The sequence below is a fragment of the Atractosteus spatula genome, chromosome 1 (assembly GCF_055471065.1).
Source record: "Atractosteus spatula isolate fAtrSpa1 chromosome 1, fAtrSpa1.hap1, whole genome shotgun sequence".
Classification (NCBI taxonomy): Eukaryota; Metazoa; Chordata; class Actinopteri; order Semionotiformes; family Lepisosteidae; genus Atractosteus; species Atractosteus spatula.
In genome coordinates, this window is record NC_142706.1 from 34,249,385 (window position 1) to 34,273,925 (window position 24,541).

Sequence of the window (24,541 nt, forward strand, 5' to 3'; positions counted from 1 at the left end):
AGAATAGTACCGCAAAATTAATTCATGACCTCAGGATTAAAAATGGGGTAACGCAGGACACCAGGTGCTAAAAAATAAACTTAAAACTTGTTTTATTTTTATTGAAGATACCTTCAAATCTGCAAACCTGCAAATTTTGTGGAAGCAGCTAACTTAAAAGAGCATTGTGAAAGCCTAATCAATCAAGCCTTCATCCATAAGGGAAACCTATTCCTGAAAATCCACAAGTGGTTAACCCATAAATGAAATGCATAACCACAGAGCTTCTTCAAGACTTAAGAGAGCTAACACAAACCTCACTTTTCTTCAAGCTAAACATATAAGGACCTTGTATACTACAGCAGAAAGGGCTGTATTCAATCCCATTTTGTTGTTCCCGGAAGACCCATAACCTATCTATGCACAGAACTCCATCATCAACATATGGATACCAAAATTCATGTTATGGATTAAAATCATTAATCATCCATGAACCGGTTTGCATTGACACTTTTGACTGTGACATTATTTCACTAGTTGTAATCAGGTTTCTGAAAAAAATATCTGGAAAGTCACAAGTGGTATGAAATATGGTATATTCAAACAAGGTACCCCAAGTGACCGCTACCACTTTGCTTGAATCTAACCAGCTGGCTGAGACACAGAACATAGGGATTTGCCTGTATTAATTCAGCAAATGAACTGCCAAATTTGCAGTATTTAGTGTTGCTGATATAGGGCCTACACGTTTACCCAAGATGGTTAACTGATCTGGAGACATCAATAAAACTGATTCCACACTGAAGCAGAGAGTTTGGAGTGTCCCTTGCTGTGTGGAATGAGTATTATGGTGCTAAGAGAATAAAGGATTAGGCCAACAGCCGGGTTTTGTTCAAATAAGAGATGGAGCACAGGTTTCAAAATGTACAGGCAGTCCCCATTGCAGTGGGGAAATGTACATGTTATTTCTCACTTATATCAATGATAAACTGAGGAATTTGATATAAAAACTCCCCACACTTACGCCATTTTTCAAAGCCAGAAACCTTTGGTAAATCACTGACTATTTTGTTCCATAAATGAAAAAAAATAGTGACAAACAAAACATTAAAATTTTTTGATCCAATCAATGGATCAAAGTGTGATTACTAACTTTATATGCATGAACAGCATGTGGAAAAAATCTACCCTGAACCAATGAATGACTGTTGGTATTGGTGAGAACACGTGTATATATACATACACACACACGTAATGTATATACCATTCGATACCATAATGTATATACATATATCTGAACTGTATATTGGGAATGTATCTCAACCTAATTACATTATTCCTTATGGATATAAATTATCCTTTCTAAGTAATTTTGCTATAAACTGCATTAATTAGGAACGTATCTTGTCCCTAATCGTGCTCTATTCCATTATTTCATATAGGAAAGCCTCCCACGTTAAATCGTGTGGGCAAAGTTTACACTCTTACATTTTCTTGAACCCTCCATATTTACACTTGTGGATAAAAACTCCCCTATATAGTTTGTTTCCCCATCTTGGCTTGATGGTCCCTAACCTCCCTAGCCACCTATAGTTGATATGGTGCTATGTAGTCAGATCATCATCAAAAACAAAAAGGTCTGTCCCTAAACCTGCTATCAATTTTGCTCCACAACGGAGAGCTCAGCAAATCTTCACGATTTTGTGTTAGTCAGGGTCATTTCTTTACCAGTATCTATGGGACTGCACTGCATCACTCAGCCCACAGATTTTAAGTTATAGCATTGACTCTGTTCAACTCCAAAGTTGATGCGATGTGGAAGCGATCCACAGTATTCACAATTTATTGGATCTGGGTCAATCACGGTGGCACTGCTGCTCCTTACTATTTGTGGTCAGATGAATCCTAAATTAAACTTAAAAGGTCTAACTTGATAAATTCTACCATCATGTTTCCTATCTTTAACTGAACATAAGCTGATAATAATCAGTGAACCTGTGTGCCTTTTATGAATTCACAGACTTGTTGTCAGTGTGCCAACAAACCCATTTTTCTAACCACAGGTGTCATGTTTTTTTTTCATTTCATACCCAGGAGGTATCAAGTAGGAAAAAGAAAGCTCTAACCAGACTTAAAGAAAACCTAAAGAATTGCCCATCATGTTCAAAATGCTATTAGTATTTTGTGCACATACCATGCAAGGAGGAAATATCCTAATCACAGCCAATGCATAGGAAACATCATATTGAGAACAACTTTTACAGTCAATGTAATTATGCAGATAGGGCTATATCAGGAAGTCTGAAATTATCTTGACAGGATAGGTAGCCTTTCAAACATCCAAAACTGAGCTGTAGAAAATGAAAAGGCAAGCAAGAAGACAGCATCTGAAGTCAAATCAGATGATTAATTGTTATTTGTGAAGTGGCCATGTGACTGTACGGCCATTTGAAAATACAGAATAGCGCCTATTTAGCATTTGAAAATTTTATGACCATTCAAAACCACGTAATTTAAGTTAACAAATTAACAAACCACGTAATTTAAGTTAATTTAAAAGTGACTAAAACTCATCTATGAACATTAAAATGAAAAATTATGAACAGAATAATTCAACATGAGGGGAAGCCATTAGGCCCATCTAGCCAAGAATATTAATGAAAACCAAAACTTCTTTTGCTGTAAGTGGCTCAACAAAACCCTTTGAACACAAAGTTAGTGACACACTAAGGAACAGATTACAAGAAAAGTGTCCAGAACAGGAATGTTAGTAATAATAATAGGACTCAAGCTTTGTTTGTTTGTTTTTTTAGCATTGCCAATTTCACAGTTTTGGGATAGGTCCTGGGTTAGATTCTAGATTGGGACACCTCCTGTGTTGTGTCCTTTCATTGGGTGTTCTGGTTTCCTGATGTGCTGGCCATGTTAACTGGCATCTCAACATTGTCCCTGTGTGCTTAAATCTGCCAGTCTGAAATGGACTGTTGTCCTGTTCAGTGTGTGGTTGTGCTTTGCACCTCATGAGTTTGGATATGTTCTGGTTTTATGTGACCTATAATGGGAATAATGTTATAATGGAAAAATAATGGATGTATGGAAAAATATCTGTAAGAAAAAAACTTCAGTGTTCATTTATACAATGGCTCTACCTCTAACTGCAGCCAATTAATAGAAAGTCCAGAAATCATAGGCCAATGAGTAACTCTGTGATTAAATATTCAAGTTGCTGCCTTACGTAACATTTCTATAGCAACAGTCACAGATAAAAGTCACATTTTATAGATCATGCCTTTTCTCGGTATTAAACAGCTGGTAACGTAGTGAACGGAACTTTGCTTATCTGAAGTCTACTATTCGAGAAACTAAACATAGAATACTAAGTTCAACATTTCAATTTCCCCCTTGACTTCAGACAGTAATCCTACAGCTGAGCAAGACCCTTTTACAAAAATAAACAGCTAACCGCTAACTCTTTCTCAGTTCTTAGAAACTGCAGATAAACCACTTTAATGAGGAAATGCCATCAAACGTTCTGCTTCAATACCTCATACCAGAGATAAACCTCAGTGAAAAATATAAATTTATAATGCAGGGCTTTCTGATGAGAGTAGATAAAATATAATTTTATACAATTACTAGGACTGGAAAATTTGATGGAGCCTGTTTTAAAGCACTTCATACATTTGCAGGCAGTTTAGAAATCTGTAAATCCAGACAAGACGACAATTCTGGAACACTCCTACCTCAGAAAACAATATATTGCAAATGCAATACCAAAGCAGCAAGACAACTGTAATTTGGAGTTTTTGCGAGTTATTGAGGTAGGATTTGGAGAACTATATTTCAACAGACTTATGTCTCATACAAAATGCATACAGGTGCTGTCATGTGACAAAGTGAGTCAATCTGTAATAAAGAGGCAGGGATTGAACATTACACACCCAAATATCATAATTTATATAATTAAGAAAACCTAAATTGACTTAAAATGCAGAAGGACTGCATAGTTGTAGGCAAGTTTTGTTCACAGTACACCTCAGTGTTGCAGTTCAAAAGATCTGTTTTGAACAAGTGAACCTAAAATGGCTAGTGTTCCAAGCACAGCATTTTTTATGATTTTATTAATTAATTTTTTCAATGGACAGGAAAAAAAGCATTTCTATTATTCCACAATAAATGAGTAATCCAAGACTTTGTGTTAAGCAGGCATTTGCAACTTCAGTGTAATACATCAGTGCGAACAGCAAAAACGTCTGCGAAAATATGTAACATAATAGGCTGTAAGCATTATATTAAATGTATCAGCAGAGCACATCAGACACTAGAAGTGAAAATGTTAAATTTCCCTTATTTTCTTGACTAACTGTTATAAAATACAAAAGCAAAATCAGATCATGACATTTCATTACTATTGTAAATTTAGTAACTGATATGAGAATTAAAAAGAAATAGCGGAGGTCTCCTCTGGTCTGAGAGCAAACATGAGCCTAAAGCCAGGAGGCTGCTACTGTAGTTGAAATCCAAGCTTTGGCATCCCTAGGTAAGTAGTACCGCTAAGCACAGTCTGGGTGGATAGTGAAGTCATCTGTCCTTGAGCTGCTGCTGATGTCTGTGAACTGCACATGTCCTTCACCGAGCCATCAAGCACTGCTGCTTGCATTACGGCCTCATGGTGTGAAATGAAGCAATGGCACCAACAGTATGCGTTCTGGAACAAACATGTGTTGTCTTGATCCTTATTTGACTGGAGTGGAACTGGTGAGTCTGGTAATAATTGAACATTCATAATAAACAGATATACAAACATACAAAAAAGTGTAAAAATTAGCTTGAAGATAAAGTAGTTAAATTATAACCAACACAGGGACAGGGAAAGAACACATCGGTGTTTCAATAAGCCCTATAGCTAGATCAAAACAACAAATGACAGGCTACCAAATAAGGTAAATACCGAAAGTAATTTTTCTGCTTGACAGATTGAACGTTTCGAAAGCATACAGGACATTCAACAAAAGTTATCCACAGCCCACCAAAACAGTGTCAGATTGGAACCTATTGCTAATAATAAGTGTACTGTTCATGCTGTATTAAAACACAAATAACGGACATAAGACATACTTCCTAAAGCCTGTACCTATACTTTTCACACAATTTTATAAAACCCAAGACCTACTTATTTTACAAAGTTTTACAATACAATTTTATCTTTGTGACTGCTCTAGTTGAAACAAGGGCAGAGTAAGATACATTTTCAAATACACTACACATACACATTCACTGCTACTTTCTATGTAACACTAATAAGCCTATAAAATACAAACGACTAATAACTGAATAAACAGGAATAAAGATTGTTTATTAAGCTGCTTAATTCTATTTTAGAAGCATTTGGGCTTCCCCCTTTGTTCTGCAGTGTTACATGTTTGAATGTTTGATTTGTGGCAAGAAATGTATCCATAGCAAACTGAAGAAACATCAGTGACTCAAACAGGAAGTTGTATACTCATAGTCCTAGCCTTAGATTACACGAACCTTAACATCTTTTCTCTGAAAGGATGGACAAAAAAAACAATATCTGACCAAGTAAAGGCAATCACTTTAAATTAACACACTTTAAAAATTACACAATTAAAATCAAAAGCAAATGCAGAGAACAAATGAAGAAAAATGTCCCCATTAATTTTTTATAAACACATTAAAACTTTATAATATTTTAGTAATTTGCTTTATTTTACTCATTTGCCTAATTACTAGCAATTCAAAAGCTATAATGAGTCCTAAAATAATTAAAATTTTAAAATGTAAACATTAGAAACCCAAATTTAAAAATGAAGGATTTTTATTAAAATAAAAATACTGGGTTACTTTTAACATTCATAAGACTGTGTAAAGGGTATTATACTACTTCTTGAGGAGGCTCAGGTCCTTCAATGTGTGTAGTAAGATGCTACACATGTTCTATCAGTCGGTGGTAGCGAGTGCCATTTTCTACGCAGTGGTGTGCTGGGGCTCTGGGATTAGAGCAGTAGATTCCAAAAGGCTGAACAAGCTCATCAGGAGAGCAAGCTCTGTCATTGGGTTTGACCTGGACTCCTTGGAGGTAGTGGCTGAGAGGAGAATGATGTCCAAACTAGAGGCCATCATGGACAACTTCTCCCATCCCCTCTTTGACAGGCTTGCAGGAATGAAGAGCACGTTCAGCAATAGACTGATTCATCCACGGTGCGACAGGGAGCGCTACAGGAGGTCATTCTTGCCGTCTGCCATAAGACTGTACAACGCATCCACCTTGCGTCTTGGCAGAGGCAACATCGACAGTGACCTGTTCTGGACTAAACGCATCTACACATCTACTGCTACATCTGTTCTCTTTCTTTTTCTTTTTCCCGTTTACAACCACTTTTTGTGCAATATATGCCAGGGACCTGTGCAATACATTTATATTTATATCTATAGTTACATCTATATTTATATTCATATGTGTGATATGAGTGTGATACGATTTTCTGTGTACTGTTCTGTTCTAGTTTTTCTTGTGCGTCCGGACTGTGAGTAACTCTTGTATTGTATTGTATGTATTGTACTATTATTATATAATTCGTTACACTGTGGCTGTGTTGTGTGTGTTAAGCTGCTGTTGCACTGCAATTTCCCTCACGGGATCAATAAAGTATCTATCTATCTATACTGAGAAATAACAGCTTTACACATGATCTCTCATCATTGATGTTACTACAGCCAATCATTGGTGTTATGTAAATGGAATCACCCCTGTTCCAAAGAGGCCTGTCAGATATGTCATCTTGTTATAGCATCATATTATGACTTGGATGTTATAAAGCTTATGCACAGAATTAAGCATATAATATGATGCAACAAATGGCTCACTTAATTAGTAGCAACTGAAGCAAAAATTCTTATTCAGATGCTTCATGAAAGAAGCCATTGTATCAGGTTCAACTGTCTGGGTTTCTTCCCCAGAAAGGCTTGCAGAACGCTCTGTTTAAAAATGTGTGCAAGCCTTTGTGCAAAATTGTGATACCTGTTCTTAGTTTGAAATGCACTTCCCGTGGTTTCCAATTGTCCTCTGGTTTTTGTTTCACTGTTGACTTTGTAGACATCCATTGGGCTGACCTTGGCAATTCATTTGAGGGCTTTTAATACTTGAATCCCATCCCTCGTAGTCTTATCTATTCAAGGTAATGGTGCCTTGAAAGGTATTCACCCCCCTTGCAATGATGTCCTAATTGTGTGTGTGCCCTGAGAGACGGGCTGGTGTCCCGTCCAGGGTCCACCCTGCCTTGTGCCATCCCCCGCGATGTCTTTATCTGGATAAAGAGGCTAGCAAAAGCATGGATGGACAAAATCTCACTGTGCAAATTAAATATATGGGAGGCCTTGTGGTTGCAAGAGACCTTTTTTCAAGTTGAGGTGTTTCTCATATCTTCGCTACTTGCAGAAGTATTAGACTGTCAATACAAAATATTTTTTAAAGTATAGAAACAATGAATTTACCTTGAATAAACAAACTTCTAAAACATGTAAAGTTTTTCAACAGGATATTCAAGAGGTATTTATATCTAAATTACTCCAGATAACAAAAAGACATATATTTAAGATCTGGATTAATTCTCTTAATAATTGTTGCTGGTAAACTTGGACTGGGGATGATGAAGAAAATACTGTGAAAACTGTGAAATACACGTGTTTCCTCAAAAAAATGCTATGGTCAAGTGTGTGACCTGACAGATATTCCTTGGCCAGTAGTTGATGAAAATATTTTTCTACACTTTTTTTTTAAATGTATGTTGAGAGTCTGGGCACTATTTATGATATGCCGAGGGATAACCTAATTTCTTTGTCCCATGACAGCCAATAAATGACTTTTAGTGTTGACCTTCACCTCAAAAATGTTAGTAGACCATTGAGTATTGAAAATGCAATTACAGTCCCCAGAGTTTAAAACAGCAAAGGAAGGTTTTCTCGCTGAATAACATATGCCATTAATATCTGTAACTACAGCACAGTATTCTTCGTATTAAACCCTTTTTAGTCCTAAAAAATATTCCCAAACCACCAGATGGTGACATGAGATGAAACCTACAGAAGCAGATAGCTGAAGAATGACTGCATTCCACATGTATGTGTGCCGAACATCTCAAAGGAATAGAAGATTTATCCAGCCTTACAAGTGACCATATTTTTTTTTATGCGAGTCAAAGAACTGCCTGAAATTCTACTCCTCTATTCCCAGGCAGAGAGACAAAATATTTTTTAAATGCAAAATAAAGCTCTAGGTTCCAAAGCTACAATTTCATGCAGTAATGCTAAATGTTTGTCTTACCCCCTAACCAGCCCATCAGTTTCTATTAACACACCACACCCCCAGCCCTATGGATGTTTTTTTCCAAAAGTTAAGTAACGGTCTATGCCCCTTCAGGCATCACATAAAGTGAAAAAGTTAAGTTTTACGTTTCATAACAGTCACTGGCTGAGAACACTGCAGAACAATTTTCACCATATTGACCTGTGCTTAATATAAATCAAATAAAAATAATCATCCATTGAACTAAGCAGGCACCGGGCTCTGTGGAGAACTAAACCCTGAACAGGACGCCAGTACATCAAATGTCACTTTCACAAACATACACAGGCAACATGTAAGACATAGTGTCTTTTGACTATGGGAGGAAACTGGAGTACCCAGGAGGAAACCCATTTGAACACAGGGAGAGCATAAAAACTCCACGCAGACAGCACCCCAGGTCTGGAACAGGCAGAAATGCTAACCACGTGTTGCCCATCAACACAAGAATACTGCCAGAAGGGAAGATAAATGTGCTGTTTGTAGCTCATATTGAAAATGGCAGAGAAGAACACGGATCACCCATGGTCTTACCTTAAAGATCTACTTTGATCTGCCTCTGCACTGCAAATGCCTTCTTTGCTTACCAAGTACACTGTCAATGTATTGTATATTCACTTACCATCAAATTTAAAGAAAAAAGTGAAGGTATCTGGATCAGTTTTTTCTTTCCTTTCATTTATAAAGGAATACAAACAGGTTATGGAATTAATTAATGTGAACATACATATACAGATGTGACTAATTCTAAAAACTGAAATATGATCATTTAAACTGTTACACATATATTGTTATACATAATATGATTTTCTCTGCAGAGAAAACACCCCCGCCAGCTGAAAAAGTTCACAGTGTTGACTTTACTGTGACTAATTAGCAAAAGGAAAAAAGGGAGTCAATTCACACTCTTGAGTCTATAAGCAAACAGGTCAGAATCAATACCCTGGTAAGCCCTTTCATGTGTGTATCATAAGTTCTACAATTTCAATTTCTGTTTTAAGATTTATATGCACAAATGTGGTTTCATTTTTAAAAAGTAGTGCTGCTGATAAATTTAACTGGCATTAAATTTATATTTTCTTAGGCAGAATTCAAGGATACCTACTTTTTACTTCTGAGATTTATTTAATGTCAAGAGACATTCACACTTTTAAGTTTTCAGGTAGTTTTTGAAAAGGGGTGTTTTCCTTAAATACATGTTTTGCAGAGTAACAGTACTTTTACTTGAGCAACATATCTGAATACCTTTTATACATCTGCACACTAAACATACTATGTTGTTAAAACATAAGATGTAATTAGAATACTACTCACATGTGTAGCTACTTTCCTATTTTCTGGAGACTGGTTTGAATTTGACTACACTAGAGTGACTAGAGAAGATGTTAGCTTGTCAAAATGATATGTAAATAACTGTCACCCAGTTCAATTTTAACTGTATGACAACTGCCAAACATCACCACAGACACCCATCAAGCATTTTGATATATATTAGAAGGGCATAAATAAGGCATGTGTGAAAAGCTTTCAGATGCTGCAGTAACAGCAGGTAGGGGCAAAGATACATTTCATCGGATAAAGCACAAAATTGGCAACCTATGGCAAGCAGTTAGAAGAAATACTTTATTCACTACAGCAAGTTTAAGGTGGGGAATTTCCACAGCTACAGAAATGTGTCACTATTCTCTAGTGTTTGACAGGACAGTAGTTTGCTCTGATGAATCATGATTTCAGCACTGCAGCCCCAGCAGATGTGTGTGGATAAAAACAGGTGATGTCTGCAGAGGACAGTCCAATGTAGCATCTGTCTCGTGGTGTTGGCTGGCATTTGTGTTGGTTAAAAAAGTATTTTTGTGATAGTTGTTCAGGCTTAATAATGCCAGTTATATCATATAACTGAGCACACAACTCCTACCATTCTTTCATCACAATACTGATTTTCTGTCTCACACCTGTACGTTTCAGGAAAGTGGCCTGCCACAACAACAAAGTCGAAAAAGGAAAAGGCATTAAAACGTCTCTGGTGGACTTCACATAACCAAAATATGAACCCTGGGAAACCAAGGAAAAAATTGTCCACTGCACCAATTTATGGTATTTGAGGAATGCTGCATATATGATTCAGAAACTGGTCAAAAACAAACACTACATATGTACATGATAATACAACTAAATATCACAATAAAATGGTATATTGTAAATCTATCACTTAGGTAAAGGAAATCAAAAAAACATATAGATATACTGTATGTTTGCTGGATCTTATGTAATTATGCAAAATTAATGTAATAGCAAACACCACACACACATGTTGTGTAGTTACTGAAACTTTCACTGAGCTTGACAAGGCTGGGCAATTTTCCGAGCTGGGCATTATAAATAGCCATATCACAAAACATCATATTTGTAAACATAGAATGTGCAAAAACTAGAATCAATCTAAAAATGAAAACACAAGTCAACCAATAAAACTATGTTGAGCCTGTAAAGTCGTCTCTAGGCTTTCATTCCATATGCAACTGACAAAAATCTGGGAGCGCTTGTTACAATGCAAAAACGAGATCACATTGAGAAGTAGAGGCTGAGTAGTGGGTACTTGGGCAGGTGGCAAGGGGAGACTTGCTCACTGGACAGATTCATCTCACTGAAAGTTGCGTATAATAGTCTATTGCTTGGTTTTATTCCACTCTGCTCTTCTTCAATCCAAGACCCCAAAGACCAAACGGTGGATAAGCGAATTTGCGAATGCAATATTACTATATGTCAAAACCGTACTGTATTGTCATATTGATGGGACCAATTTGCAGCTCAGTACCTTACAACCTACAATCCCACTCTTGCATTAATGTAATGTTGAGGAGGTAGGTAGTTCTTAGTTAAATGGCAACCTGTTACCTTTTATAAACAATAATGTATGCAAGCTTCCAGCTAGTAAACTCCAGCACAGTCAAGTACACACACCTAAACATGTATGTAACAGCATAGTAATATAAATGAAAATGATTTGGTGCATACTTTGTATGCTAGTAAATCGATTCCTCCAACTGTTTTTGGTTACAACATTACAGGTAGCGCAAGTTACATGATAGCATGATTGTTTTTTCCGTTTGTAAAGTTAAAGTTTCTATAGAGCTGTGTACACTTTGCCGTAATAGCATTGATCGCAGAAGCAAGAAGAACCAAATTAAATCTTGCAGCTTTTCATAATAATAGCTTATTGATATAACTGATGAATTAAAACATATATAATAGGTTTCTTTTAAATTGTACACAATTGTACATAATCGCAAACTTATTGCAAACAATACTTGATAAGAGGGTGATGGAATATATTAACATATGTTAATTGTATTAGTAAGCAGACCAGTGAACTGAAGGTGGAAGCACCATTGGCAGCAATTACAACTGCAAGCATTTTTTGGTAAGTTTTATTTTTAATTTTGCACACCGGCTTGGTGAAAACTTTTCCAATTCTTCTTGGCAGTGTTACTCAAAATATCTCAGTTTGGAGACTACTAACGGACAACAGTTTTTAACTCTTTCCATAGATCTCAACAGGATTCAAGTCAGGACTTTGACCAGGACACACAAAGACAATCACTTTCTTATTCTTAAGGCACTCCGGTGTATCTCTGACCTTGTGCTTTGCATTATCGGCCTGCAGAAACGCTAATTTTCGTCCTAGCTTCAAGTCTTTAGCAAACTGAAACAAGTTTTCCTGTAGTATTTGCCTAATGTTGCTCCATTTTTCCTCCAGTCCTAACACGTTTTCCAGTTCCAGCTGAGGAAAACCATCGCTATAGCATGATGCTGCCACCACAATGCTAAACTGTAGGGATAGTTTTGACTGGGTGGGAGCTGTGTTGGTTTTGTACCAGATATAACGCTTTACAGTCATAAAAAAAAGTTCCAATTTCGTCTCATATGACCACAAAACGTTTTGCCACATATTTTCATCATCTAAATGCTCTTTTGCTAGCTACATGTGGGATTTAAGATGGGTTTGCCTCTTTTCATTATTGGTCAGCTTTGCTGAAAACTGTTGACTGATACACATTTTCTCCCATTCCAGCCATTGAACTCTGCGGCTCTTTCAAAGTTTTCATTGGCTTCAGAGTAGCATCTCTCATCGGCTTCCTTCTTGCCTGGCAGCTCAAATTTAGAGGGACAACCTGATCCAAGCAGTATCAGGATAGCACAGTGCAACTTCCTTATCTTGATTACAGAGTAGATTGAACTCACAGGGACATTCAGAAACTTTAAATACTTTAAAAGATACTTTTGTACCTTCTCCTGATCTGTGCTTTTGACTTTTACTGGTCTGCTATGAAAGCTCCTTAGTCTTCGTGCCTAATTCTTTGCTTGAAATTTGAAAGAATAAAAAGATATATTATTGCAGACAGACTGAGGCCACTCAACTATGCGTCTCATTTTGTGGACCTCAATTTAGGGTTGCCACATGAAATTGTTCAATACATATGAATCGTGACTTTTTTTATTTCGTATTATCTATTCTCTTTTTTTGTCAAATGTAAAGTAGGTTGTGTATATAGCATTATATAACCATAAGAATTGTTTAAGGATCTGAAAACATTTGCACTGTATGTATAAATAATAATTAATATGATTACATTATGAACCAAAATAATATAAAAAATTATCTTAAAAATGTCTGCACACCAATTCAGTCCTTAAAAGGAGGGAGAAGCGCCCAAGAAATGGAATTTGGTTTGGAAACTTGGCAGTTTATGGTCTTTTAAGTGTGACAGTAAAGGCACGGCACTGTTGTCTAATATGTGAAGATTTATTCTTAGTCAGAGCTCTAGCTACAAACCTCTGTAGTCTCTTCATTCTTCTATGCAAACTTTTTTTTCCTCTTTTATCTGTTGTGTTCTTTTGGCATTCATCACCTTCAGGTGCCAGTTCCAAGCCTGGGTAAAGGAGGAGGGTTGATCTTGAGTTAGCGATAATCCACTCTCCTATAATCCATCCTATAACCCAACCAAACTACGGAATCAAACAATAAAAGCCCATGCATCACTGGCAATTTAACGGACTGCTCAGTGTATATAGTGAATTAGAATCCAATCATCATCAACATGATGAAAGGGCTTTGGACAAAGTTGAAAGGACTCTCAGGTTCGATGTAGAGTGTTCTCTGCAAACCATGAAAATAGAATGAACATTTGAAACATCAAGATGTGCACAACTTACCACTAAAATGAAAAGATCTTTAAAATTGAAGAATAAGAGAAGTTGGTCAGATAGATGCTAACAAGACACTTGTCAGCAAATGTCTGCAGAAGCAGACTATATAGATATAGAATATATAGAATTTTAGACAGACTATAAGAATGGAAAATTGCAGTACTGCCAAACAAGCATTAATGTAGATAACTAATCCAAACACAAAATGCTGCCCTGACAGGACAAGAACTACAGCAAGTGATCAATAAAGCCCAACGAGTGCTGAAGCTAAGCTATGACAAGTGAACCACGTGGCTAAAGACAGTGCATGATGAGGAAAGAGGTCTGCCAAATGTGATATTAAGACCAAGAAGTAATTTGTACTGTGTATTTCAAAACATTCTGAAACATAAAAAAGAATCTCGGGAAGCATAAACGTTGATACATTTTCATGTGAAAATAATTGTTATAAAACATACTTTTGCTAAAGAAACAGCATTTGGAAATGTCTGCATGCTGTTATCTTCTTTATGTTTGAAAAACACACTATACTTGAAATATCACAATACACTAAACTTATCAAGATAAAAAAAACTTCAACTTAACAGAAACTAAAAATGATAACTGCTCTCTGCTCTCTACCTAGAAATCCCAGCAATACAATAATGTTTTGGGGAAAAAAATGATAATGAGTGTTTCGTCTTAGATTCATCTGAACATATAAAATGTATCTGTAACAGTGGAAACAAATTTTTATCATTAGCCATATCTCTTAATTTACCAAAACAAAAAGAAATGCCACTATTTAACTCTCATTATAAAAGATGCATTAAGCTATGTTATTAATGAGCCTGCACAGATGTTCAGTTGCTTTTTCGTATGTTAAAACTCTTGTTCTGTATTTCTCATTATTCATGCCACTGGCACAGAATTCCTTTCTACTAACAGGAGTAGAAAACTTCAAATTTGTGCTTCAAATACTGCAAAATGTGACATTTATTTTGTCATGATTCCACTCTAATTCTTAAACATAAACAGGAATGACAAGTCAAAGAAATTTTCAAAATATAAAATATGGTTCTAACCCTTAATCAAGAAACCCACATTATGAAGCCCAAATACACTGCAATGAAATCCACCTTGTATATATTTAAACATTTATAAATGCTTGCCATTTACAATGACTTTTCTGATTGATGTAACTTGGGTCCTCACTTACAATATTCTTGATCGTGCTTTCTTTTTCAAAAACAATGCAGTATGATTCCTTAAGAATGGTAGGATTGCCAATATGAATCAAAACTGTATTTGCTTAAGTACAACTGAACTTTCCCTGATATACTGTACACTATAACTGCCACTTCCTTTATCATATGTTTAGGATTTTAGAGTCCATACTGCTGTACAGTTAAATTCTGACATATTTTTGTCCCCAAAACACAGAAAAATTACTTGACACAAGATGGTCTTCAGACCTTCGCCTTGTATAAGCAAGAAATTATTATTCAGTTTCACTGTAGAAAATTACTTGGTAGCAAATACAATAGTTATAGAATATTAGCAGAAGCACTGCGGTCAATTTCAGTAGTAAAATATAAACATGGGCGGATCACATGAAGTGGAAAAACAACAGTAGTAAGGAGTTAGCTTGTGATCTCTGGGGTGAGGACTTGCTCTTTATGTGCAAAAAAACACCCAGCACAAAGACTTCCTGATCACTCTAACAACATAGAAAAAAAGGGTAGCGGAAGAGAATGCAAACTGTGGTTGCTGGCATTGGACATCTACAATGCAACAAACAAAAACAAAGTCCTGTATTAAGAGAATGATTTCTAATTTTTAATTTTTAAAAAAATATATTTTGCAGAGTTAACTTAACAACATTGAAGGTTTTAAGTTATTCTAAGTTACTATCCTGGCAGGTTTCACCATATAGAATATTTTTTATGTAGCATTTTTAGCATTTTTTACTTTAACATCTTGACTGAAATGTTTAGGATCTTTGAAAATATTAAGATAAACCCCAAGCTATAAGTGAGCTTGCTCTTGAATACAATCCAAAAATGTTTGCACGTTTCCAAAGAAGATAGTCAATACATGGGCCTATACAGTATGTTTTATCTATGAGAGCAGGTTCAGTACCACAAATAACTTTTGGCAATACCACAGAACCCTATCATAAAAACTATCAGTGCGTCAGTGTTTTTCAAAGACAAGTGGTTTTTCCATGACAAATCAGACACCCAAACACAGTCTTTGTTTTAAAAACACCACATCCTCAATCTTGAAGTAAATCCATTTCCAATTCCATTTTTTTTAATTTATAAAAAAAATTGCAAAAGTGTAAAATCCATGCATCAGTATGGAAATTCCTGACACTTGTTGTTGTACAATTTCAAGCACAACCCCCAACATTCAACTTTAAATATCTCAATTTCATTGTGGTGAATAATTTTTGTTTTGCCAATATGTTTTGGACTACAATTCTATTCTTATTATATTAAAAGAGAATTTTCTTTTTTTCTCAACCTGAGATGGAGATTCTTCAAGTTGTCCACCTCTAAAAAAAAGTGACGTTTAACAGATAGACTCTTATGTTGCAGTAGGGGAAAGATTGGGCATCTTAAAAGTGCATTAAATATCATACTATTAACATTAAACCTCAGAAAAAATTTTACTGTAGCTCTATAGTACATTAGTTTTGCAGCTTTAATACAACATCAAGATCTTTTTGTGTTACAAAATTCATTCAATGGTAGCATAACCTGTTTAGTTTCCTTATTATCTAGCAAAATCACAACAAACCAAAATGCCTTTTGTTCACAGTGAATGAAACATTTTTACAACTAGCCAAGAGAAACACCACTGATGTACAGTAATGGAAATGGCTGGTCAGTCTAAAATAACTTATCTACCAAAGCTAATTTACACTAATTTTGTCATTTCATAATAAATTATATTCTACCAATCAGGTAATATTCCCATAAATAAGCCACACTTCATTGACCACAGTTGTCAAATTAAGACTGAGTATCAAGGAATATATTTAAACCCTCTTGTTTAAAATTATTCAATGGGATTTTACAGAAGGGTCATACTTTTCCTGTATTAAAAAAACAATCATTCTGTTCAAACCTAAACACTTTCCTAAGAAAACAACAAATGGAATAAGTAGCAGTATCACTGCTATTACAATGAGCTGTTTCGGGTATTTCAATGTGTAGTGATATGGCACCTTCTTAGATCTAAAAGATGATTTCAAAATAAGGTATAATGTTTAATAAAAAGAATTCCAAAAGTGCCAGAAATAAGATCCCTCTCAGAAGGTTCCTTTCCAAACAGTACAACAACTGACTAGTATGGCACATTCACAGGATGGGTTGTTTCGGGACAAGCAGCCACACATGGCTTTTGTAGGCTCTCGGTGCCAGGCTTTTTGACATTCTGTTCTTTAATGAAAGAGGAAAAGCCAAAGAAATTGTACTTTCTGACCACTTCCAACACTAAGCAGAGCCACTGCTGTTCCACATGTAGCTTTTGGAGAAACAATTTACTGTTGGACACAAGCCTAGAAAATTACACACAAAATTACACAAAAAAAAGTATGATCCCCTTGGACATCAGCTTTACCAGAAAAACATTTTTTTTAAATCACAAACCACAAACACACAAAACAAGCCTAAATATTTATGTAATATTACAATAATTTTTCTACTAAAATTTTGGAAGGTTGGTAACAAAGTGTAAATAAATATATTATATACTAAACAGCTGCAAGGGCAGCACGTAAAAACTCTACAGCCAGTTCTTTAGGACATGTCAGTATTTAATTTACCACTGAACACATAATAGGATTTAAGAATCAAGAAAGTTGTGAGTTGTATGAGATGGGAAAAAAGCAGGAAAGCAGTGAAAAAAACATATAGGAAAGACCAGCGTAATAGCAAATATCAACAGTAATAAAAACACGTTTGAAATATCTGGGTAGAAAAGGGCATCATGTCAACATGAGACGCTTAATTCTTAAAGCAGAATTTGAAATAAGAATTGAGGAAAAGAAAGTGGCATGAAGTAGTCTAGATACAGTAGCTCAAATTACACACGTCTTTAATGAAGGACGAAATCACAAAGACTTAAGACTGCTTAAGGAAAGAACCTTAATTATGCATATTTTTTTTCGGACATAATTCTTCAACTGACTCACTCACATCTGTTTTTTTCTTTTTCATAACTTTTTCCATAACTTTAATCAACTTACTGTAGATTTCTCTGATGAAAAATGGCGATTACAATTTTTTTCAGCCAGTGAACAAAGGGCTATCAAGTTCATCATTGTTTGAAAAGCAAATCTAGAAGGAAAATAAATAAAATACATTGAAAGCAAAGTTACCTGCTTCTAGCATATCAAGAGGGTAATTAATTTTCTTTGCACCCTTATTAAGGGTAAGAAAAGCTTCCTTTCACATTGCCAAAGGGCAAAAGATTGGTTGGGGACTTCCAGAAAATGATGCTGTGCACAGGATGTTAGTCGAAAATTATAGGATTACTTGCTTTGGTTGGGCTAATGAGTGGCTGGAAGTTTCTCCCTGTTAATCAAAGAAATGTTGTACTCTTTGCACTTTGATCCTGTCACTTGTAGGTTATAATAACCAGAAAATATTACTAAAGAAGACTAGTTAACGCCTGTTGCCATTTTTACAATAAAAAATAGCACCCACTCTTCATTCAGCAAAGAATCACTACTCATCTACTCAAGAACAATATTCTTCTTTCATTTCCAAAAGAAATTCAAGCAGTTCTTTTAACTCTGACATACTGCATATCACCAAGTATCAATATAAGAAATAGTAAATATATTCTTAAAAGGGTTACATGTAGTACAATTGTCATTATATCCACAAAGGATTTGAGCTGCTCATCTTGCTAACCAGTATCATGAAAGTGCTAACATTTTATTTCAGCAGATAAAAGAAACAGGTTTCGTCAGTCTTGTTTAGTGCAGAGAGCATTACCTTGACTCCTACACTATATTTCTGCACTAATGAAAGATGTTTTCTCAGATGTTCTAGAAGGGTTGAAGATGTCAAATATCCTCTTATGCATGATTAAAGTCGACACTTTTAGTGATTTTCTAACTTGGTTCAATACTTGTGAATTTTGGGTTATTTACCTTTTGCAAATATCACAGAAAAAAAATCTGATTCTGTCCTTAAATACATTAAAAGGAACCACTTTAGACTGGTTCTTCCAAAGGTATTATACATTATATTAACCAATTAATAGGTATTTTCAGTTATGAAAACAGGCACAATAGAAAACACAAGCACCACATATTCTATAACATTTGCTGGAAACATCCAATATCATAACAGATGCCAGCCTGTGGTTGGTAACGGTTACAGAACCACTATGCCCACTTGTCAAAGAGATGAGGAATTGCTCAACCAGCTGTAATGACTAAAGGAAAGGATCTTGAAGAACCTTTTGTCCCCATTTTGCTTGCAGCATCACAGGGCAGGTGCAAAGATTGAGTCTTAGTTAAGACTAAAAAAAAAAAGTTATTTTGAGCTTGATCAAAATATGTAAATTCCTGCACTTGTGCAGTACATATTAGAAATGTAACAGCCATTAAAACATTCAAATTAAAACAAATTCAAACCATGCCTAAAAAAAGTATAAAATGTGGAATGCATTTAAAAAGGACATTTATTTCATTTTAGTTTTAGGTCTCCATTTTAACATTCTCATTTGCAATTAGGCATGTATGCTGTCAAAGTATGATTAGAAGTTTTTTTTTATTATTATTTACTTTGAGGGGTAGAGTGAAGCTCCTTTATCATGCTGATCCATGACTATTTATTGAGAAACTGTAACGTAATACAAACTACCTCTTTTCATTTACTTGAAAATGTTTAATGTTACTGTATTATTCAAGCGCAGTTTACGATAAAGCATATATACTAAGGGTGCACTGAATTACAAGAATCAGTTACTTATTTTTTCCTGCCTTTATCACAAACATGGTTCTAAGAAGAAACATGATGTATATTTGTAGTAAAAAAATCAGTTTGAAGTTTTGTACCATTTTTTCTGCTTAAGTGGGACAAGTGAAATTTCCTTTCAACTTGACAATTCCTCTTTAAATTCTATTTGACCTTAACCCATTCTCCATCGGCTTGCACTCTTGCATGCACCCATTTCTACTGCTCGAAACTTCTGCAGAGTCCATTTTTGACTTCTTGCTACTCTGTCCTATTTTAACACGGGCGAAAAGTATTCAACGTCACAGGTATCTCTTTCAATCTGCTGCAGTTTCCTTTGTGGCAGAGGCCAAGTGTTGGAAGGATCAAAGCAAGACCAACTGCATCACAATTCAATCCTTAAAACCGAAATACATCCCTTCTAACACTAACATATTGAGCGAGATTCAGGATGAAGATATCCTTTGCTAAATTTACTGAAAATGATCATCTTCTCTGCCACCCTGTTTTGAACAATCCTAACTCCTTAGTTCCTCCTTAGGCAGTCCTACAGTATGAATTTTACTGAATTCAAATTCTGATTAAATACACCTTAAGCTTATGCAGAGCAAACTGAACTGTACAGGTCAGCTATCACCCGTTCAAACCCAGACTTGCAGGATTCACCAGAAGCAGTGTACAACTGGCAGAACAGCACCACACCTGGGTGAGTTTGAGCTGGCTTGCTGCACAAATGACCACTTTAGACTTGCAGGGTGCATGAGTGTGCACTCTCATCGGCACATCACTAAATTACTGTAAATTCTCCTGTAAATAAAAGTGGATAAAATGACCAAGTGCCAAAAGCCTTGCACACTACAGACAAGTGCTCTAACTTTATCCTGCTAATACTGGGGCGTGCATCATGTTGGTGAGCCATACTGTTGAAGAATAAGTAATTATAAATTGGAAAGTGCACAAACAAGTCAAAACTCCAATTTATTTTTATAAAAAAAGATGTGTATGATTTAGGTGATAACTGTGAAGAATTTAAAAAGGGAATATTATGTGAGGAAAGAAGCATAGACGTTTTCATAAAGGCTGTACAGAATGTGCAAAGGATACCTATATTGATACTGTCTTTTACAGTTGCAATATCTCCTGGGTTTATTACTCAGTATGCACTGATGCTTCTCAAGGCACTATACACTTAAACAAAGGACACACACATATACTGTACATAATATAAAATGTAATTTAAAATTAAGATAGGTTGGATATATGCTTATTCAGAAGAGAAAAGTGTACAAGGCCAGTGAATGTGATGCCACTAGTGTCGTTGGGCCCGCTGAAGCCAAGCTTAAATGCACTTGGGAGCTTGTGACCGAAACAGGAAAAAATGAGTAACAATAATTCTCGTTAGTCAGTGCACTCTTAGCCTATTTGCTTTATCACAAAATATGGAGTATTTCCTCATAAGAAAGCAATTTTTCAGTTTTATTTTTTCTGTCACTTAAGAGGTCAGGAAACAAGAGCACTTGCTGTGCTCCTACAAGCATTCCATTAAAGTTCTTCTGAACTGAATCCAGTATGCTGGTTGGTCTACTTATACTGGCCAGTACCACTTTTGGTAATATTTAAAATAGTTTTAAAAATTAAAATGACATTTACATGGCTTTGTACACAGAGATCTATTTTGCATTAGCAACAACAAAAAATGTTTACTTAGTTTACTTAAAAGAATATATATAATGTGTAGTGTTCTGAAGCATGTACCGTATACAAGAGCTCACTTATTATGTTAAATATTCAAAACAAATATACAGTCCAAACTATTAAGGATGGCATTTCATAGTTTTATAATATACCAAAGTTTAATTTTTGTTTAGTGAAGTGAAACAAGTACTATGTAATGTCCTGTTTTTCCACAAATATTATTAATCACCAATGAGCATATTATTCATAAGCAGTATTAATAAATTAACAGAAACTCACAGAACCTACTCAAAGTAGTTTGAGTGCAAGCATGTCTTTCAAAAATCATAATTCCCTACATATACCTATAAAAATATTGTTCACATTACTATTAGTACACCAGTGTTCATCAATATTCTGGAAGAAAATGAAAAACAATTCAGCTAAAAATGAAAAACAAATTCACTATTATTCTATTTGGGAACAAGTAATAGGTTTATTCCATGCTGAAAAAAAAGAAGAAAGAAAACACAACGTTTCGGCCGTGGAGTCTTCTTCAGGTGTGAGAAAGACAAGGCAGTGTTTTCTTTCTTCATTTTTTCAGCGTGTAATAAACCTATTACTTGTTCCTTTGCAGCCTACGCATGGTGACGCAGCTACACAACTGAACTATTATTTTATTATTTTATTTGTGTTGGTTCACTGCTACTGATGTTCCCTGATAATATTTGCAATATTTTCAAACTGATTTTTGAGACAGAACTCTGAAGGTGTATCCCACATGCTAGTACTTGTATGGAAAGAAATACTTCTGTCTACTTCTTGTCTTGTGTCATACAGTGAGCGGATCAAATAAAACAGCAACACTAATAATTTCAACACTAACGGTCAAAACAAAAACCACAAATAGCTTGTGGTGTAAATTTGGCTTATAAAATGCCCCATTATTGCAGCTCTCCAATATATCAGCCCTGGTACATACTGGAATCCTACAGTGTTAATGGATTATTCAGTTTGTAGAGATATTCCTAGGTGTTTTATCTGCCTACTTTGTCAAAATCTATATTTAAACACAGAGAATACTGAACTCATAATCATTCCATGACACGTATGCTGCAACTCAGATAACTAAGTACTCTTCTTTTATTTCCTTGTATTGATCTCTTATCAAAGTGGAAAAACTAATGTTAAAATCTGTCAGCATTCATTTGAAGCACACAATTGCACATGCTTTACATTAGGTATAACCAATTTATGATTGAATGTTCTAACCCAGCTGTTCCCAATACTTTGCATGTAAACGTAGCTGCCTCCCTCTCAAATCATCCATGCAATGTGTATACGTCTCATTTTATTTCCCTTGACTTCGATACTGTTTGCCATTACCCCTATATTTGTGTCAACTACAAATTGATCTGGATTACTTTCTAAATAAGAACTGAAGCCACATACAAAGATCAGGCAATGGGCCTAAAACAAACCCCTGTTGCACACCACTGTTTACATCTGCCCAATCAGATGTTGTCCAATTAAGATGATGCACTGTTTCCTGTTCATCAATTCTCAATCTAAATGCATGCATTACCTCAGATTCCTCTGGATTTTAATTGCAGGAACAACCTTTTTGTAGAATTTGAGCAAAAAAAACAGTATTGAATTACCTTTTTATTGTTTGATGAACTCTAGTAAGTAAAAAAAGACTGTGTCAAATGCCATCTGTCCAAGTATTCTTCTAATTTAGCAACTTTATTATTAGCATAACTTTACCAATAAAGGATGACTGTTCTGTAGTTTTCTGGTTCAGTTCTGTCCCCTTTTTATGAATTGTGGTTACATTTGCAATTCTTCAATTTGTAGATACTGTGCCCATTCTAAGTGAGATTTGAAATACCCTAGAGATCTATGAATTATTTGCCTAATTTTCTTGAGTATGACTGGAAAGATAGCATCATTTAGAAACCTCACCTGTAAAACCTCAGTGACAATTATGCTCTCAACACAGCTGGAGAACATTTTATATCATGGGACATGTAATTGGCATTTTCTATGTTAAAAAAATATGAATCCCCTATTGTCTGCCTCTATTGCCCACCTACTAGACTTGTATTCTACCAATGATTACATTTCAAGAGGCCAATTACAGGCAGTCCCAGTTTTAATCACTCTGCTACACTACATTTTGCACTTGCGGCGCTGATGAATCGAGAAACTTGATGTAAAAATTCCCTTCCCCTCACTTCATTTTTCAAAGCACCAAATGCCAGCACTGCAGATGGTTTATGAATTATTTTATTCACTACATTTAAAAAAATATTGTGAACAGCAAAACCTAACATTACAAATTCTTATTCCTGTAGACAATGCTGTTGCAGATTCTGAATTGTTACACCCAACATTAGAGTTTGCACCATCAAGGAATGTATCAAAGTTCAATGGCTAACTTCAAATTCATGATCCTTAAACACACTAATAATGTAATAATAACGACCACAATTCAAAAGGAGTTGGTGATGCTATCTGTTATTGTTTATGTGACATATGTACATTAACTGTCTATACCCATGTCTGAACTGTATGTTGGCAATGTTATCTGAAGCTAATTACATTATTCCCAAAGGATATTAATTCCCCAAGTCATTTCACTATAAATGTGTTCCAGAGTTGCATTACTTAGGAATGCAAACTGGACTTAACAATCGAACCCTCTATACTGTATTTAGTTACAAGTGAAACAGACACTCAGTCTAAGTTATGGTCTGTATCCCAGCTCAATTCCATTAATTCTTATGGGAAAAACCTCACACCTTAAGTCCCATATGAAAAGTTTCTACTCTTATGGTTCCAAACCCAACAAATTTACATTGTTTTGGTGGGAAAAAAAATCCCCTATATAAGTTTCTGCATTATATGGCGAGACTTTCTCGTGCCTAATTCACTGTTTTAGTGCATCTTCATTACTGTCTTTGGTTATTAGGTAAATACTTTAAATCAACTGTAATGTCAGTTTATTGCAAAAATAAGAGACTAAGCATTTACTTTACTGTAACTCAACATTGTTGCATTTTTTGCTACAGCATTAAGAATAAATTGTTTTCTGCAGGTTTAATCATATTTCCAAAGTGTGCACAAAAATTTCAACTGAACAAAATAAATACGATAAATATGAACACCACAGAGCAAAACTGTTGAGGAAAGCAGTTAGGGCAGTTTCACAGCTTTATTGGAAAATGTGTTTGCAAAAAAACAAAGGTCAGGATATACCCTGTGTTACAACCCTGCTGACATCTTGGTTATGTGCTGAAGCCAAACCATTTTGGAATATCTCTTGATATTCATCTGATAACCTTAGGTTATG

At 35.3% G+C, this 24,541-nt stretch overlaps 1 protein-coding gene across 4 annotated transcripts in view; it reads right to left on the bottom strand.

Moving 5' to 3' along the window:
* The window catches only part of LOC148840806 (suppressor of hairless protein homolog), an 87,030-nt gene that overhangs the window by 44,729 nt on the left and 17,760 nt on the right, over nucleotides 1-24,541 (bottom strand). Inside the window, exon 2 of one of the 4 annotated variants that reach the window (XM_088919169.1) lies at nucleotides 13,179-13,275. The exons of the other annotated variants lie outside the window; for them this stretch is intronic. Within the exon in view, the coding sequence (XP_088775295.1) occupies nucleotides 13,179-13,195 (17 nt within the window). The 5' untranslated portion in view covers nucleotides 13,196-13,275. The remainder of the gene's footprint in view (nucleotides 1-13,178; nucleotides 13,276-24,541) is intronic. 4 annotated transcript variants of the gene reach the window in all.